Consider the following 17,420-nt stretch of genomic DNA (forward strand, 5'->3'; position numbering starts at 1 on the left):
TGCCCCCTTGCAGCCCCCTTGCAGCCCCCTTGCAGCCCCCTTGCAGCCCCCTTGCAGCCCCCTTGCAGCCCCCTTGCAGCCCCTTGCAGCCCCCTTGCAGCCCCCTTGCAGCCCCCTTGCAGCCCCCTTGCAGCCCCCTTGCAGCCCCCTTGCAGCCCCCTTGCAGCCCCCTTGCTTTCTTCCCACGTCCTTCTGGTTCCTTTAGGGCTTTCCCTTTTAGTGTTGCTTTGGGGGCCGCATTGAGGTTGCTGCTTTTCCTGCTGCTCCTCCCAGCCCCCCTCCCCCTATTTTCCATCCCTTTGCTCTGATAACAGGGAGGCGATAAGGAGGTGGGGGGTTGGGGGGGGGGTTTGTTTGCTGCTTCCTTTGCCTTTTCCTGCCCGTTTCTGTGGCTGCTGCTTTCCCATCCCCTTCAATTAAAGCCGTTCCTTCCAGCAGGGCCGTATTTATAATGGGGGGGGGGGGGGTGGTCCCGTATTGCTGCCCCCATCCGCAAAGGGTTCGATCCCCCCCCTCCCCCATGTTTCTTAATGGGGTTAATCATTCACTGCCCCACCGCGGACTTTGGCTGCGGCTGCTGCGGGGTGAAGGCAGAGCAGGGAGGGGGGAAACGGGACCCCCTGACCCCCCCCCCCCCCCCTTATGGGCACCCATGGAATGCAGCCCCCCCCCCCAATACAACCCGCCCCTCCCGTCCCACGGGCTGCTGCTCAAGCGCTGCTCAAGGGCTCTCTTGTCCTCGATGGGGGGGGGGGGTCTCGCCTCGCTGCCCCATATGAGATGGGGGGGGGCGATGGGGGGGTGCCACTTTCCCATGGGGGGGGTCGCTCCATCTCTTCTATGGGGTGTCTATGGGTCCATAGGGGTCCATAGGGATCTATAGGGGTCCATAGGGGTCCATAGGGGTGCCGCCTCCTCCTGTGGGGATCAATGGGGCATCGCGGCTCGGTGGGTCTGGGGTTGGGGGGGGGGGGGGCTGTGTGGTCCCTCATCGCCCCCCCCCCCCACTAAGGGCTAACGGGGCGCTCCGGCCCTTTGAGGGGCGGGGTGCGAGGGGTGCGAGGCGATGATTGGTGGGAGGGGTCCTGTGGGCGGGACGATCGGTGACGTCGGCCAATGGGAGCCCTCCCCGTGCCTCGGGTCGAGCGTGCGCAGCGCGGGACGTGGAGGGAGCGAGAGGGGCTGCGGGAGGAGGTACGGGGGGGGGGGGGGGGATGGGGGGCTTAAGGGGGGGGGGAGGGGGGGAAATGGGATGGGGGGGGGTTGGGGGGGGTTGGGTTAGGATGGGGAGGGGGGGATTTTGGGGTCGGGATGGGAATTGGGGTGTAGGGATGGGGGGGGGATGGGGATAAGGATGGGGAGCGGGGGGGGGATTGGGGGGGGGTGGGACCCCCTTGGGACCCCCCAGAGCCGCCCACGGGTGTGGGGTGGCCGTCAGTGGGATGTAGGGTCGCGCTCCATACAGGCTGTAGGGTCGCGGTCTATACGGGCTGCGTAGGGTCCCACTCCATACAGGCTGTAGGGTCCCGCTCCATACGGGCTATAGGATCGCGCTGTAGGGTCGCGGTCTATATGGGCTGTATAGGGTCGCGCTGTAGGGTCGCGATCTATGCAGGCTTTAGGGTCGCGCTGTAGGGTCGCGGTCTATACGGGCTGTATAGGGTCGCGGTCTATATGGGCTGTATAGGGTCGCGCTGTAGGGTCGCGGTCTATACGGGCTGTATAGGGTCGCGCTGTAGGGTCGCGGTCTATATGGGCTGCATAGGGTCGCGCTGTAGGGTCGCGGTCTATATGGGCTGTATAGGGTCGCGCTGTAGGGTCGCGGTCTATATGGGCTGTATGGGGTCGCGCTGTAGGGTCGCGCTCCCGATCCGCGTCCCCGCTGGGTGGTTTTGCAATGGGGATCGATGAGCTTAAGGGAACTGGGGGGGGGTTGTGGGGGGCTGCGTGGCAGCGCTGTGCCATCCCGTGGCAGGATGATGGACATGGGGATGGATATGGGGGCGGTTCGGTTCGGTTCGGTTCGGTTCCATCCCGGCCCCGCTGGGAGCCGCTCCGGTTGAGGCGCAGAGCAGCGCTGGGTGCGGGGACGGCCGTGAAGGTCAGCGGAGCTGCGGGATGGGGGGGGGGGGGCGCGGGGTGCAGGGAGGACCCCCCCCCAGGGCTGAGGGGCTCAGGGACCCCACGGGACCCCACGGGACCCCACGGAGCGGCCCCGGGTGGGGATGGGGGCTGTTGGGGCCCCCGGTTTGGCAGCGTAAGGGTTAATAGCGGAGCTCAGTTGGCTGAACCCTCCGGACCGGCTCCTGCCGGGGAACAAAGCGCTGCACAGCGGCACTAAGCCCATAAAGCCCATAAAGCCCATAAAGCCCATAAAGCCCATAATGCCCCATAATGCCCCATAACAGCCCATAATGCCCCATAACAGCCCATAATGCCCCATAACAGCCTATAACGCCCTATAAGAGCCGGTGGGGGGCTGCGCTGCGGGGTCTGGGGGCTGCTGGGCGCCCCTCAGCTTCACCTGCGGGCAATGGGGGCAGCGACAACAGATGGGTGTGGGGCAGGGAGTGCCGTGCTGTATATAGGGCCGTAGGAACACTGTATATAGGGCCATAGGAACGCTGTATGTAGGGCCATAGGAACGCTGTATGTAGGGCCATAGGAACGCTGTATTTGGCATTGCTGTATGTAGGGCCATAGGAGTGCTGTATATAGGGCCATAGAGCTCTGTATATAGGGTCATAGGAGCTCTGTATATAGGGCCATAAGAACGCTGTATGTGGCATTGCTGTATATAGGGCCATAGGAGCACTGTATATAGGGCCATAGCAGTGCTGTATATAGGGCCATAGGAGCACTGTATGTAGGGCCATAGGAGCACTGTATACAGGGCCATAGAGCACTGTATATAGGGCCATAGGAGCACTGTATATAGGGCCATAGAGCACTGTATATAGGGCCATAGGAGCACTGTATATAGGGCCATAGAGCTCTGTATATAGGGCCATAGGAGCTCTGTATATAGGGCCATAGGAGCACTGTATATAGGGCCATAGAGCACTGTATATAGGGCCATAGAGCACTGTATATAGGGCCATAGAGCACTGTATATAGGGCCATAGGAGCACTGTATATAGGGCCATAGAGCTCTGTATATAGGGCCATAGCAGTGCTGTATATAGGGCCATAGGAGCACTGTATATAGGGCCATAGAGCACTGTATATAGGGCCATAGGAGCTCTGTATGTAGGGCCATAGAGCTCTGTATATAGGGCCATAGGAGCTCTGTATATAGGGCCATAGGAGCTCTGTATATAGGGCCATAGGAACGCTCTATATAGGGCCATAGAGCACTGTATATAGGGCCATAGAGCACTGTATATAGGGCCATAGGAGCACTGTATATAGGGCCATAGAGCACTGTATATAGGGCCATAGAGCACTGTATATAGGGCCATAGGAGCTCTGTATATAGGGCCATAGGAGCACTGTATATAGGGCCATAGGAGCTCTGTATATAGGGCCATAGAGCACTGTATATAGGGCCATAGCAGTGCTGTATATAGGGCCATAGGAGCTCTGTATATAGGGCCATAGGAGCGCTGTATATAGGGCCATAGGGAGCTCTGTATATAGGGCCATAGGAACGCTCTATATAGGGCCATAGGAGCACTGTATATAGGGCCATAGCAGTGCTGTATATAGGGCCATAGGGGCAGCCCCGAAGCGCTGGGCCGGGCGTTACGTGGAGCTCCGATCGATGAGCGGCGGGTCGGGAGGAGCCGAGAGGGCAAAGGATGGAGCGGAGTGAGGGCGGGGCGGGCGGCGATGGGCGGCGGGACGGGAAATGAGACCGGGGATGGAAACAGGGAGAGCGACGGTGGGAGTGAGGGGCGGGATGGGGGGCTGCGCATTGCGTGCAGCTGAACTGCACCCGTAACTGCATGCAGCCATCCTGCACCTATCCCAACCTGTGCACAGCCTGCATCTATCCCAGCCTGCAGCTGAACTGCACCCATAACAGCATGCAGCTGTCCTGCACCTATCCCAACCTGCAGCTGTCCTGCATCCATAACAGCCTGTGCACAGCATGCAGCTGTCCTGCACCTATCCCAGCATCTATCCAAACCTGCAGCTATCCTGCACCCATAACAGCATGCAGCTATCCTGCATCTATCCCAGCCTGCAGCTGTTCTGCATCCATAACAGCATGCAGCTGTCCTGTACCTATCCCAACCTGCAGCTGTCCTGCACCCATACCAGCCTGTGCACAGCATGCAGCTATCCAGCACCTATCCCAACCTGCCACTGTCCTGCACCTATCCCAGCCTGCAGCTGTCCTGCATCCATACCAGCCTGTGCACAGCATGCATCTATCCTGCAACTATCCCAGCATCTATCCCAGCCTGCATCTATCCTGCATCCATAACAGCCTGCAGCTATCCGGCACCTATCCCAACCTGCAGCTCTCCTGCACCTATCCCAGCCTGTGCACAGCCTGCAGCTGTCCTGCATCCATCCCAGCCTGCAGCTGTCCTGCATCCATAACAGTCTGCATCTATCCCAGCATCTATCCCAACATGCAGTTATCCTGCTTCTATCCCATCCTGCAGCTGTCCTGCATCCATAACAGTCTGCATCTATCCTGCATCTATCCTGCACCTATCCTGCATCCATACCAGCCTGTGCCCATCCCAGCCTACATCTATCCCAGCCTGCACCTATTCTGCATCTATCCCATCCTGCATCTATCCCATCCTGTGCCTATCCTGCACCTATCCCATCTTGCATCCATCCCATCCCACACCCACCCTGTATCCATCCCACACCCACCCCATCCCGTACCGATCCCGATGCGGTTCCTGCCGATCCTTCAGCGTCCCTTGTTGCTCCCAGCTCTCCATGGCTCCTCTCCCTCGGGACCCCCCGGAGCCGCATCCCCCTCCTCATCCCATCCACGTCCAGGTCGCGCTGCGGTGCTGCTGTCCGTGTCCGTCCGTGTGTCCGTGTCCATCCGTGTCCATCCGGTGTCCGCGGTCCCTCGGTCGCTCCACCCGCCCCCCGTTGTGTCCCGGTTCCGTCTCTCCCTGCTGTGCCGGTGGGTGCAGCCGGGATCCCGCTGACGGCCGCTCTGTGCTCCCCCCGCAGCGCTGCCGGCCATGGCCAACCCGTCCGTGCTGCCGCTGCTGCTGCTGCTGCTGGTCATGTGCTGGGTGCCGGCTGAGAGCGACGAGCTGCAAGCTGCGCCGAATGCAACGTGGTTCGTGCAGGACCTGCTGCAGCGCTACGGGGAGGGCCGGCCGCTCGGCCTGGAGCAGCTGAAGGCGCTGCTGACCCGCCTGCATGTGGGAGTGGGGAGCAGCAACGGCTCCCAGCAGCACAGCAACCTGTCCCGGGTAAGCTGAGATCGGGGCTGCCCTGCAGCGCAGCCTTATTGCATCCAATGCCTCTCTATTGCATCCAATGCCTCTCTATTGCATCCAGTGCCTCTCTATTGCATCCAATGCCTCTCTATTGCATCCAGTGCCTCTCTATTGCATCCAGTGCCTCTGTATTGCATCCAATGCTTCTCTATTGCATCCAGTGCCTCTCTATTGCATCCAATGCCTCTCTATTGCATCCTCTGCCTCTTCTCCCTGTCCTGCCTTATTGCATCCAATGCCTCTCTATTGCATCCAGTGCCTCTTTATTGCATCCAATGCCTCTTCATTGCATCCAATGCTTCTGTATTGCATCCTCTGCCTCTTCTCCCCCCTCCTACCTTATTGCATCCAATGCCTCTCTATTGCATCCAATGCCTCTGTATTGCATCCAGTGCCTCTGTATTGCATCCAATGCCTCTTCATTGCATCCAATGCCTCTTCATTGCATCCAATGCCTCTCTATTGCATCCAATGCCTCTTCATTGCATCCAATGCCTCTTTATTGCATCCTCTGCCTCTTCTCCCTGTCCTGCCTTATTGCATCCAATGCCTCTGTATTGCATCCATTGCCTCTGTATTGCATCCAATGCCTCTGTATTGCATCCAGTGCCTCTGTATTGCATCCAATGCCTCTGTATTGCATCCAGTACCTCTCTATTGCATCCAATGCCTCTGTATTGCCTCCAATGCCTCTGTATTGCATCCAATGCCTCTGTATTGCATCCAATGCCTCTTCTCCCCGTCCTGCAGTGCTTCAGTTCAGCCGAGCTGTTCGCCGCTCACAACCTGACCCAGAGCTCGGTGCTGGGCGCCGCGGAGCTGAGCGCGTTCTGCCCCGCCGTGCTGCAGCAGCTCGAGTCGTCAGCGTGCAACGTGGGCAGCCTGCAGGAGCAGCAGGAGCAGCAGACGGAGGAGAGCCGGCCCAGCTCTGCTGAAGGTGCCAACAGAGGGACCCCTTTGGGGGGAGAGGGGGGGGGGGTCAGCTGCTCATCTGCTGCTCGGAGCCGGCCTGCATTGCTGGGGCTGCATTGCTGGGAGCCGGATGGATGCGGGGGGCTCCGGGGTGATGCTGGGATCAGCCCCCATCCGCAGCAGCCCCCTGCAGCTCCCACATACACACACATCCCTATGGAGCCACATTCCCACCCTGCTGGCTCCGAGCTGTGCCGGGTGGGTTCACCCCAAGAGGACGGAGCTGCCATGGAAGCGTTGCCCCCCTTCTCCACGGCCCCGGTGATGTCAGCCCCTCGTTTCTTCTCGTTCCGCAGCGTGGGGTTTTGGTTTGCTCAGTGTGTCGATGATAAACGTGGCCTCACTGCTCGGCCTCCTCATCGTCCCCTGCACACAGAAGGCCTTTTTCAGCCGCATCCTCACCTTTTTCATCGCGCTCTCCATCGGCACGCTGCTCTCTAACGCGCTCTTCCAGCTCATCCCAGAGGTGCGGTCCAACGTCTCCGCCTCTCTCCTGTCCCAGGGCGGCTCTGCTCTATGGGTGCCCCCTCTATGGGTGCCCCCTCTTATGGGTGCCCCCTCTATGGGTGTCCCCTCTTATGGGTGCCCCCTCTATGGGTGCCCCCTCTATGGGTGCCCCCTCTATGGGTGCCCCCTCTGCCCCCTTCAATCCCAGCCGTCCCTGCACACCTGATGGCACACTGGGGCTCCATGGGGTCCCTCCGAGCACCGGGGATGCTCTGGTTGCACTCGGTGCTGCAACGAGGAGCTTTGGGGCTGTGGAAGCAGGAGCTGCAGCGTCACCTGCAGCCTTTCCGAGCTGCATCCCGTCCTTTTTCCTGCTGCTTCAATGCGGTTTGTTGCTGACACGAGGCTTCCCGGTGCTCGGATGGATCCGGGTTAATTGAGTTGTAATTGCAGTGGGTCGGTTCTGGAGTTGGATGGACGCAGCGCTCACATCGGGCTCCCTCCAAAGCAAACCTTATAGCACACCTTATAGCACACCTTATAGCACACCTTATAGCACACCTTATAGCACACCTTATAGTACACCTTATGGCACACCTTATAGCACACCTTATAGCACACCTTATAGCACACCTTATAGTACACCTTATGGCACACCTTATAGCACACCTTATGGCACAGCCCTCCCAAAGCAAACCTTATAGCCTTATAGCACACCTTATAGCACACCTTATAGCACACCTTATAGCCTTATAAGCACACCTTATAGCACACCTTATAGCACACCTTATGGCACACCTTATAGCACACCTTATAGCACACCTTATGGCACACCTTATGGCACACCTTATAGCCTTATAGCACACCTTATAGCACACCTTATAGCCTTATAGCACACTTTATAGCACACCTTATAGCACACCTTATGGCACACCTTATGGCACACCTTATAGCACACCTTATGGCACACCTTATGGCACACCTTATAGCACACCTTATAGCACACCTTATGGCACACCTTATAGCCTTATAGCACACTTTATAGCACACCTTATAGTACACCTTATAGCACAGCTTATGGCACACCTTATAGCACACCTTATAGCCTTATAGCACACTTTATAGCACACCTTATAGTACACCTTATAGTACACCTTATAGCACACCTTATAGCACACCTAGCACACCTTATAGCACAGCTTATAGCACAGCTTATAGCACACCTTATAGCACACCTTATAGCACACCTTATGGCACACCTTATAGCACACCTTATAGCACACCTTATAGCACACCTTATAGCACAGCTTATAGCACACCTTATGGCACACCTTATGGCACACCTTATAGCACACCTTATGGCACACCTTATGGCACACCTTATAGCACACCTTATAGCACAGCCCTTCCAAAGCAAACCTTATAGCCTTATAAGCACACCTTATAGCACACCTTATAGCACACCTTATAGCACACCTTATAGCACACCTTATAGCACACCTTATAGCACACCTTATGGCACACCTTATGGCACACCTTATGGCACACCTTATAGCACACCTTATAGCACACCTTATAGCACACCTTATAGCACACCTTATAGCACACCTTATGGCACACCTTATGGCACACCTTATAGCACACCTTATAGCACACCTTATGGCACACCTTATAGCACAGCTTATGGCACAGCTTATGGCACACCTTATAGCACAGCCCTCCCAAAGCAAGCCTTATAGCCTTATAGCAGACCTTATAGCACACCTTATAGCCTTATAGCACACCTTATGGCACAGCCCTCATTGCCGTGCCGTTCCATCAGTGCTGTATGCCGTCAGGACGCCCCCCATCCCAGCTCTGTTCCGGAGCAGCAGCCGCACAGCGGCGCAGTGAGGATCAGCCCATACAGCCCACACACTCTGCCCCATAACGAGGCGGTTCTCAGCGCTGCTTTCCAGCTCCACAACCGACCGTGTGTCGGAGCGCTGCGCTCTGTGCTGCGGGGCGGCGCGGGGCTGAGGATGGAGCGGGGGGCTCAGCATTGCATTGCAGCTCCACACCGCCCTGCAGGGATCGGGGCCGAAGCGCCGGGCATCGTGTTTTGCTGCCGGGCATCGTGTTTTGCTGCCGGGCATCGTGTTTTGCTGCCGGGCATCGTGTTTTGCTGCCCAGCATCGTGTTTTGCTGCCCAGCATCGTGTTTTGCTGCCCAGCATCGTGTTTTGCTGCCCAGCATTGTGTTTGTTTTGCTGCCCAGCATCGTGTTTTGCTGCCCAGCATCGTGTTTTGCTGCCCAGCATCGTGTTTTGCTGCTGGGCATCGTGTTTTGCTGCCCAGCATCGTGTTTTGCTGCTGGGCATCGTGTTTTGCTGCCCAGCATCGTGTTTTGCTGCCCGGCTGCTCGCTGCTCCCCCCTCTTGCTTCCTCCCTGCAGAGCCTCCTCCATCCCCGCTCAGCCCCGGGCCGCCCCTCCGAGCCAATGGAAGCAATCACTAATGAATGTCTTCTTCTCTCCCTCTCCTGTCTCTGTCCTGTCGGTGTGGATTCCTTTCTGCCCCCTTCCTCCTTCCCTCCCCGTCCATCTCCTTTCCCATCTCCCCGGGGTGGGGTTGGCTCGCCGCAGTCTGGGGTTACGGGTTCCTCTGCGTCACCGTCATCTCCCTGTGCTCGCTGGTGGGAGCCAGCGTGGTGCCCTTCATGAAGAAGACCTTTTACAAGCGGCTGCTCCTCTACTTCATAGCTCTGGCGATTGGAACTCTCTACTCCAACGCCCTCTTCCAGCTCATTCCCGAGGTATGGGGACGGCTGCGGCGGTGGGTTGGTGGTAGGAGCTGAGCCCACCCGCAATCCTGGGGTGTGGGGCTGCTCCAGGCGGCACCCGGGGGTCCCTTCACACAGGTGGTGGCACACGGGATGCTCTCATCCAGCCATGAGCCACAAGTCATCACTCGGTGGTGGCAGCATCGCATGCAGGCAGCATCACCCTATAGGCAGCATCACCCTGCAGGCAGCATCACCCTGCAGGCAGCACCGCATGCAGGCAGCATCACAGCCCAGGGCAGGTGGGGTGCAAGAAGAGCCGTGGGGCAGCCAGGGGGAGCTCAGAAAGCAGCAGGAGGACCCTGGGGGTGGGGGGTGAGGGCAGGGGGACACGCATCCCCTCCGTGCTCTCATTTGTTTCCTGCTCTCAGGCGTTCGGCTTCAACCCCCAAGAAGATTATTACGTCTCCAAATCCGCCGTGGTGTTCGGTGGCTTCTACCTGTTCTTCTTCACGGAGAAGATCCTGAAGATGCTGCTGAAGCAGAAGGACCCGGTGAGGCCGCAGCTCTCTGCCCCACTGCTCACATGGAGGACGCTGATAGCGTTGCCTTGGCTGCACTCCCTGTTTCCTGGGGTCTCTGAGGGGTGTTTCAGCAAAGCTTTGGGGTGGGGAACGGCACAGGGAGCCGAGGAAGCTGATGTTGGTGCCTCTGTCCTGCAGCATCACCACGGGCACAGCCACTACAGCACGGAGCCAATGCCCTCCAGGAAGGACCGGGAGGAAGGAGTCACCGAGAAGCTGCAGAATGGAGACCTGGACCACATGATCCCACACGTCGCCAATGAGATGGAGTGCAAGAGCCCCCCCGGGGATGAGAAGGTGGTGGTGGGATCGCTGAGTGTCCAGGTTGGGGTCTGGGGTCTCCGCGGCCGTGCCTGGCTCAGGGCCTGCTTTGGATGCCCATTGACATTGTGTCCCGGTGGCAATCCAACCTTCGGGGGTGCTCCCACGGCTGGATGGATCCCCTGGTGCTGAGCTCCGTGTTTTGGTGCTTTCAGGACCTTCAGGCCTCGCAGAGCGCGTGCTACTGGCTGAAGGAGGTGCGCTACTCCGACATCGGCACGCTGGCCTGGATGATCACCCTGAGCGACGGGCTGCACAACTTCATCGACGGGTTGGCCATCGGGGCCTCCTTCACCGTGTCTGTCTTCCAAGGCATCAGCACCTCCGTGGCCATCCTGTGCGAGGAGTTCCCTCATGAGTTGGGTACGTTGGGCACGTTGGACATGGCAAAGCTGCCCTCAGTGCTGCTCCTCTGCAAGGCTCCCATGGGCCAGAGGGATGCCCTGCTGCTCCCATGGTCCTCTGGGATGTCCTTGGTCCTCCTGGATGCCCTTGGTCCTCTGGGATGCCCTTGGTCCTCCTGGATGCCCTTGGTCCTCTGGGGTGCCCTTGGTCCTCCTGGATGCCCTTGGTCCTCCTGGATGCCCTTGGTCCTCTGGGATGCCCTTGGTCCTCCTGGATGCCCTTGGTCCTCCTGGATGCCCTTGGTCCTCTGGGATGCCCTTGGTCCCCTGGGATGCCCTTGGTCCTCTGGGGTGCCCTTGGTCCTCCTGGATGCCCTTGGTCCTCCTGGATGCCCTTGGTCCTCCGGGATGCCCCAGCATTTCCCCAGTCCATTGGGATGCTCCTGGTCCTCCACAATTCCCCCAGTTCTCCAGGATTCCCCTGGTCCACTGGGATGCCCCTGGGTCCTCCGGGATGCCCTTGGTCCTCCAGGATACCCCAACACTTCCCCAGTCCATTGGGATGCCCCTGGTTCACTGGGATGTCCCTGGTCCATTGGGATACCCCAGCACTTCCCCAATCCATTGGGATGCCCCTGGTCCTCCAGGATACCCCAACACTTCCCCAGTCCATTGGGAAGCCCCTGGTCCATTGGGATGCCTCTGGTCCATTGGGATTCTCCTGGTCCATTGGGATACCCCAACACTTCCCCAATCCATTGGGATGCCCCTGGTTCACTGGGATGCCCCATCACTTTCCCAGTCCATTGGGAAGCCCCTGGTCCATTGGGATTCTCCTGGTCCACTGGGATGTCCCTGGTCCATTGGGATGCCCCAGCACTTCCCCAATCCATTGGGATGCCCCTGGTCCATTGGGATTCTCCTGGTCCATTGGGATGCCCCAGCACTTCCCCAGTCCATTGGGATGCCCTTGGTCCATTGGGATGCCCCTGGTCCATTGGGATGCCCTTGGTCCATTGGGATGCCCCAGCACTTCCCTGTTCTTCCCGTTGTTTCTCGGGTGGAGGAGGAAGGTGGGGTGGAATAAACCCAGCGCTGGTGGGAGGGAAGGAGAGGCTGTAAACCACAGCGAGCGACGGCAGCGCTAAAAATAACGAGGTAACATGATGATTTAAATTGAGATGGAGACATCTGAAGGAAAACAAGGGGTTGGTTGGGCAGTGCGGGCAGAGCCCAGCAGCCATCCTCACCCAAAGGATGATTCCAAGGCTCTGGGAACGCTCGGGGTAGTTCGGCCTCATGTTGAAGCTGCTGGGCAGCCCCTGCTCACCCTTCGGCCTCATCCTGCACAGGGGACTTTGTGATCCTGCTGAACGCCGGCATGACCATCCGCCAGGCGCTCTTCTTCAACTTCATCTCGGCCTGTTGCTGCTATGTGGGGTTGGCCTTCGGCATCGTGGCCGGCAGCCACTTCTCCGCCAACTGGATCTTCGCTCTGGCCGGGGGGATGTTCCTGTACATTGCACTGGCTGACATGGTGCGTGGTGCCGGGACCGGAGCCCGGTGCTGGGAGCTGGAGTGGAGCTGCGGGTCGGGCCGAACCTCTGACGGCTCCCTGCTCTGTTCCTTCAGTTCCCAGAGATGAACGAGGTGAGCCGGGAGGACGAGCAGAACGGCAGCGCGCTCATCACCTTCGCCATCCAGAACGCGGGGCTGCTGACGGGCTTCACCATCATGGTGCTGCTCACCATGTACTCGGGGCAGATCCAGATCGGGTAGAGCCCTGCGCCAGGTTCCCCTTTATCTTTCTTTGTGTTTTTTTTTGGGGGGGGGATTTGTTTTCTTTTCCTTTTCCTGCTGCGAGCACCCGACGGTCGCCGTGCAGGCGCTGACGTCATGAACACTACAGAAGAGGCATTGCTTTCAAAGCTGGTCTGCAGACTCCACACTGTTGCAAGGCTGGGGGGGGGATTCTTCCCCCCCATAGGACCGAACTGACCCCAGATCTGCTCCCAGCATCACTCCGGGGAAGGACAGAGGTGGGATGCGGGAGCTGCTGAGCCGTGCAATGGGACACCATGCTATGGGACGCCGTGCTATGGGACGCCGTGCTCTCCTTGTGGGCAATGCGGGGCTGGCGCTGGACGCGAGCTGCCTGCTGCTGCTCACACACAACTAATGGATGCTCAGAGAAGGGGAACGGCTCACAAGGAAGTTCTCAGCTTCTTCTCGGAGCAACCCCAGCACAAAGGGAGCGATGCAGAGCAGCAGGAGCCCATGGAGGCTCTGTGAGCACGGCTTGCAGCTTCAGCCTCTTCCCTGCTGCCCTCGGAAACCAGCCCGTGGAGCTGCTCCCGTTCTGCCTGGGGTGAGGAGGAGGAGGAGAGTTGTTTTATTAAGCACAATGTGGGGGTCAGTGCTCGGAGCAGAGACCAAACTGCACGGCACACGCAGCCCTTGGAGCTGCATTGGGATGCAAGGCCTTGCAGCTGCATTAGGATGCAAGGCCTTGGAGCTGCATTGGGATGCAAGCCCTCGGAGCTGCATTGGGATGCAAGACCTTGGAGCTGCATTGGGATGCAAGGCCTTGCAGCTGCATTGGGATGCAAGGCCTTGCAGCTGCATTGGGATGCAAGCCCTTGGAGCTGCATTAGGATGCAAGCCCTTGGAGCTGCATTGGGATGCAAGCCCTTGGAGCTGCATTGGGATGCAAGCCCTTGCAGCTGCGTTGGGATGCAAGCCCTTGGAGCTGCATTGGGATGCAAGCTCCCTGCGGCTGTAAGCAGAACAAACCCTCTGCTCTGGAAGCAAGAAGGGCAGAGAGCAGAACAAGACAGAGCAGAACAAGGCAGAGCAGAACAAGACAGAGCAGAACAAGACAGAGCAGAACAAGGCAGAGCAGAACAAGGCAGAGCAGAACAAGGCAGAGCAGAACAAGGCAGAGCAGAACAAGGCAGAGCAGAACAAGGCAGAGCAGAACAAGGCAGAGCAGAACAAGGCAGAGCAGAGCAGGGCAGGGTAGAGCAGGGCAGGGTAGAGCAGGGCAGGGTAGAGCAGGGCAGTGAGCCCCAGCCTGGCTGCAGGCAGCCACAGCCCTCACTGTGACCATGCAGACAGCAGGGAACAGACGCCTGTTTTTAAACACGGAGCTGCAGAGCTTTGGGAGCCTCCCAGGGCTTTTTTTGGGTGTTTTTTTGTTGTTTTTTCTCTAAAAAAAAAAAAAAGCAAAGCAAACAGAACAAACAGACTGTGAACCTCTTCAGGTTGTGCGCTGCCTTTGGGAGCAGCCCGGATGGCGCTGGAGGCACAGCACAGCTCAGCCTCCACGCTGCCTAGATTCACTACGTGAATTGACCTGTTATCATATTGATAGCGCTGCCCACCACCCCACCTGCATTGCTTGAGGTTCCTTGCTTCCTCCCCCAGACCTCCCCCCTTTGAGAGGTGCTTTATGGCATCTCCTGTTGCTGCCTGTCCATGCAATGGACCAGCAGTAGGTACAGCAATGGGCACAGCTGTGGGTACAGCAGTGGGTACAGCAATGGGTACAGCAATGGGTACAGCAATGGGTACAGCAATGGGCACAGCAATGGGAGCAGCAATGGGTACAGCAATGGGTACAGCAATGGGTACAGCAGTGGGCACAGCAATGGGTACAGCAATGGGTACAGCAATGGGTACAGCAGTGGGTACAGCAATGGGTACAGCAATGGGCACAGCAATGGGTACAGCAGTGGGTACAGCAATGGGTACAGCAATGGGTACAGCAATGGGCACAGCAGTGGGCACAGCAGTGGGTATAGAAATGGGTACAGCAATGGGCACAGCAATGGGTACAGCAATGGGTACAGCAATGGGCACAGCAATGGGTATAGAAATGGGTACAGCAATGTGTACAGCAATGGGCACAGCAATGGGCACAGCAATGAGTACAGCAATGGGTATAGAAATGGGTACAGCAATGGGTACAGCTGTGGGCACAGCAATGGGTACAGCAGTGGGTACAGCTGTGGGTACAGCAATGGGCACAGCAATGGGTACAGCAATGGGCACAGCAATGGGTACAGCAATGGGTACAGCAATGGGAACAGCAATGGGTACAGCAATGGGTACAGCAATGGGAACAGCAATGGGTACAGCAGTGGGTACAGCAATGGGTACAGCAATGGGTACAGCAATGGGTACAGCAACGGGAGCAGCAATGGGTACAGCAATGGGTACAGCAATGGGCACAGCAATGGGTACAGCAATGGGTACAGCAATGGGTACAGCAATGGGTACAGCAATGGGTACAGCAATGGGCACAGCAATGGGTACAGCAATGGGTACAGCAATGGGCACAGCAATGGGAACAGCAATGGGTACAGCAATGGGTACAGCAATGGGAACAGCAATGGGTACAGCAGTGGGTACAGCAATGGGCACAGCAATGGGCACAGCAATGGGTACAGCAACGGGAGCAGCAATGGGTACAGCAATGGGCACAGCAATGGGCACAGCAATGGGCACAGCAATGGGTACAGAAATGGGTACAGCAATGGGCACAGCAATGGGCACAGCAGTGGGTACAGCAATGGGAGCAGCACTGAGCAGGACCAGAGCTGAGCAGGACCAGAACTGAGCAGGATCAGAGCTGAGCAGGATCAGAACTGAGCAGGACCAGAACTGAGCAGGACCAGAGCTGAGCAGGACCAGAACTGAGCAGGACCAGAGCTGAGCAGGATCAGAGCTGAGCAGGATCAGAACTGAGCAGGACCAGAACTGAGCAGGATCAGAACTGAGCAGGATCAGAACTGAGCAGGATCAGAACTGAGCAGGACCAGAACTGAGCAGGACCAGAGCTGAGCAGGATCAGAGCTGAGCAGGATCAGAACTGAGCAGGACCAGAACTGAGCAGGACCAGAACTGAGCAGGACCAGAGCTGAGCAGGATCAGAGCTGAGCAGGACCAGAACTGAGCAGGACCAGAGCTGAGCAGGATCAGAGCTGAGCAGGATCAGAACTGAGCAGGACCAGAACTGAGCAGGACCAGAACTGAGCAGGACCAGAGCTGAGCAGGATCAGAGCTGAGCAGGACCAGAACTGAGCAGGACCAGAGCTGAGCAGGATCAGAACTGAGCAGGACCAGAACTGAGCAGGATCAGAACTGAGCAGGATCAGAACTGAGCAGGACCAGAACTGAGCAGGACCAGAACTGAGCAGGACCAGAGCTGAGCAGGACCAGAACTGAGCAGGACCAGAGCTGAGCAGGATCAGAGCTGAGCAGGATCAGAACTGAGCAGGACCAGAACTGAGCAGGATCAGAACTGAGCAGGATCAGAACTGAGCAGGATCAGAACTGAGCAGGATCAGAACTGAGCAGGACCAGAGCTGAGCAGGACCAGAGCTGGTCCAAGGAACATCCTTCATGCTGGAGAATAAGCAGGTCAAACCTTTGTCTGTGCTGGGAGCTCCTCAGTGTCCCACAGAGCTGAGACCCAACACTGGGCTGCACCAGCCCCTCCGATGGGGTCCGTGTGTCCCAATCCTCAATTCACATTGAATCCCATTTGTTGCCCTTTGGAGGCATCTGCAGCCCATCCGTGCACCCCATGCAGGGACGAGGCTCCTCGCAGAGAGCAGCCCACCATCCTGGATGTGTTGATGGGTGTTATGGGGGGAAGAAGACCCTCCCTTATATAAGCACTGGTGGAGCTCCATCCGTGGGGCAGGGCTGGATGAAGGCAGGATGGAGCCCAGCCCAGACGTTGTGTTGGTGCCGTTGTTTCCATGCCCAAGTCAGTGCAGCCCCATCTCAGTGCGTGGATCACTCCGGTGTCGTGGAGAACCCAGAGCGTCACCCGATGTGCTGCGAGCTTCCAGTGCTCTGTACGACCCCATCAATAAAGGCTGTCCCATAGAGATGGGGATGGAGCCCATAGAGATGGGGATGGTGCCCATAGAGATGGGGATGGTGCCCATAGAGGTGGGGATGGTGCCCATAGAGGTGGGGATGGAGCCCATAGAGGTGGGGATGGTGCCCATAGAGATGGGGATGGTGCCCATAGAGATGGGGATGGTGCCCATAGAGATGGAGATGGTGCCCATAGAGATGGGGATGGTGCCCATAGAGATGGGGATGGAGCCCATAGAGATGGGGATGGTGCCCATAGAGATGGGGATGGTGCCCATAGAGGTGGGGATGGTGCCCATAGAGATGGGGATGGTGCCCATAGAGGTGGGGATGGTGCCCATAGAGATGGGGATGGAGCCCATAGAGGTGGGGATGGAGCCCATAGAGATGGGGATGGTGCCCATAGAGATGGGGATGGAGCCCATAGAGATGGGGATGGTGCCCATAGAGGTGGGGATGGTGCCCATAGAGATGGGGATGGTGCCCATAGAGATGGGGATGGTGCCCATAGAGGTGGGGATGGTGCCCATAGAGGTGGGGATGGTGCCCATAGAGATGGGGATGGAGCCCATAGAGATGGGGATGGTGCCCATAGAGGTGGGGATGGTGCCCATAGAGATGGGGATGGAGCCCATAGAGATGGGGATGGTGCCCATAGAGGTGGGGATGGTGCCC

At 58.0% G+C, this 17,420-nt stretch overlaps 1 protein-coding gene across 4 annotated transcripts; it reads left to right on the forward strand.

The window, feature by feature from the left end:
- Positions 1-1,098: 1,098 nt before the first annotated feature.
- Positions 1,099-16,753, forward strand: SLC39A14 (solute carrier family 39 member 14). 4 transcript variants are annotated; one of them, XR_011906187.1, is made up of 10 exons: positions 1,099-1,194; positions 5,152-5,399; positions 6,177-6,363; positions 9,468-9,637; positions 10,036-10,158; positions 10,327-10,512; positions 10,665-10,872; positions 12,206-12,390; positions 12,486-13,437; positions 13,490-14,063. XR_011906187.1 is itself a non-coding variant. In XM_072360865.1 (9 exons), the coding sequence occupies exons 2-9, from the start codon at positions 5,163-5,165 to the stop codon at positions 12,630-12,632; spliced, it is 1,443 nt and encodes a 480-aa protein (XP_072216966.1). In that variant the 5' UTR covers positions 1,099-1,194; positions 5,152-5,162; the 3' UTR covers positions 12,633-16,753. The 4 variants fall into 4 exon arrangements, 2 of the variants coding, with proteins under 2 accessions (XP_072216966.1, XP_072216967.1); XR_011906188.1 differs by having other exon boundaries at positions 10,327-10,485; XM_072360865.1 differs by having other exon boundaries at positions 12,486-16,753.
- Positions 16,754-17,420: the final 667 nt, after the last annotated feature.

The sequence above is a fragment of the Excalfactoria chinensis genome, unplaced genomic scaffold, assembly GCF_039878825.1.
Source record: "Excalfactoria chinensis isolate bCotChi1 unplaced genomic scaffold, bCotChi1.hap2 Scaffold_372, whole genome shotgun sequence".
NCBI classification, from domain to species: domain Eukaryota; kingdom Metazoa; phylum Chordata; class Aves; order Galliformes; family Phasianidae; genus Excalfactoria; species Excalfactoria chinensis.

What these genes read in the sequence shown, in the direction of transcription:
- SLC39A14 (XM_072360865.1), top strand. Translation starts at nt 5,163, where the DNA reads ATGGCCAACCCGTCCGTGCTGCCGCTGCTGCTGCTGCTGCTGGTCATG. An exon ending in TGGGATCGCTGAGTGTCCAG is followed by an intron (nt 10,513 to 10,664) that starts GTTGGGGTCTGG and finishes TGGTGCTTTCAG; the next exon opens with GACCTTCAGGCCTCGCAGAG. An exon ending in ACATTGCACTGGCTGACATG is followed by an intron (nt 12,391 to 12,485) that starts GTGCGTGGTGCC and finishes CTGTTCCTTCAG; the next exon opens with TTCCCAGAGATGAACGAGGT.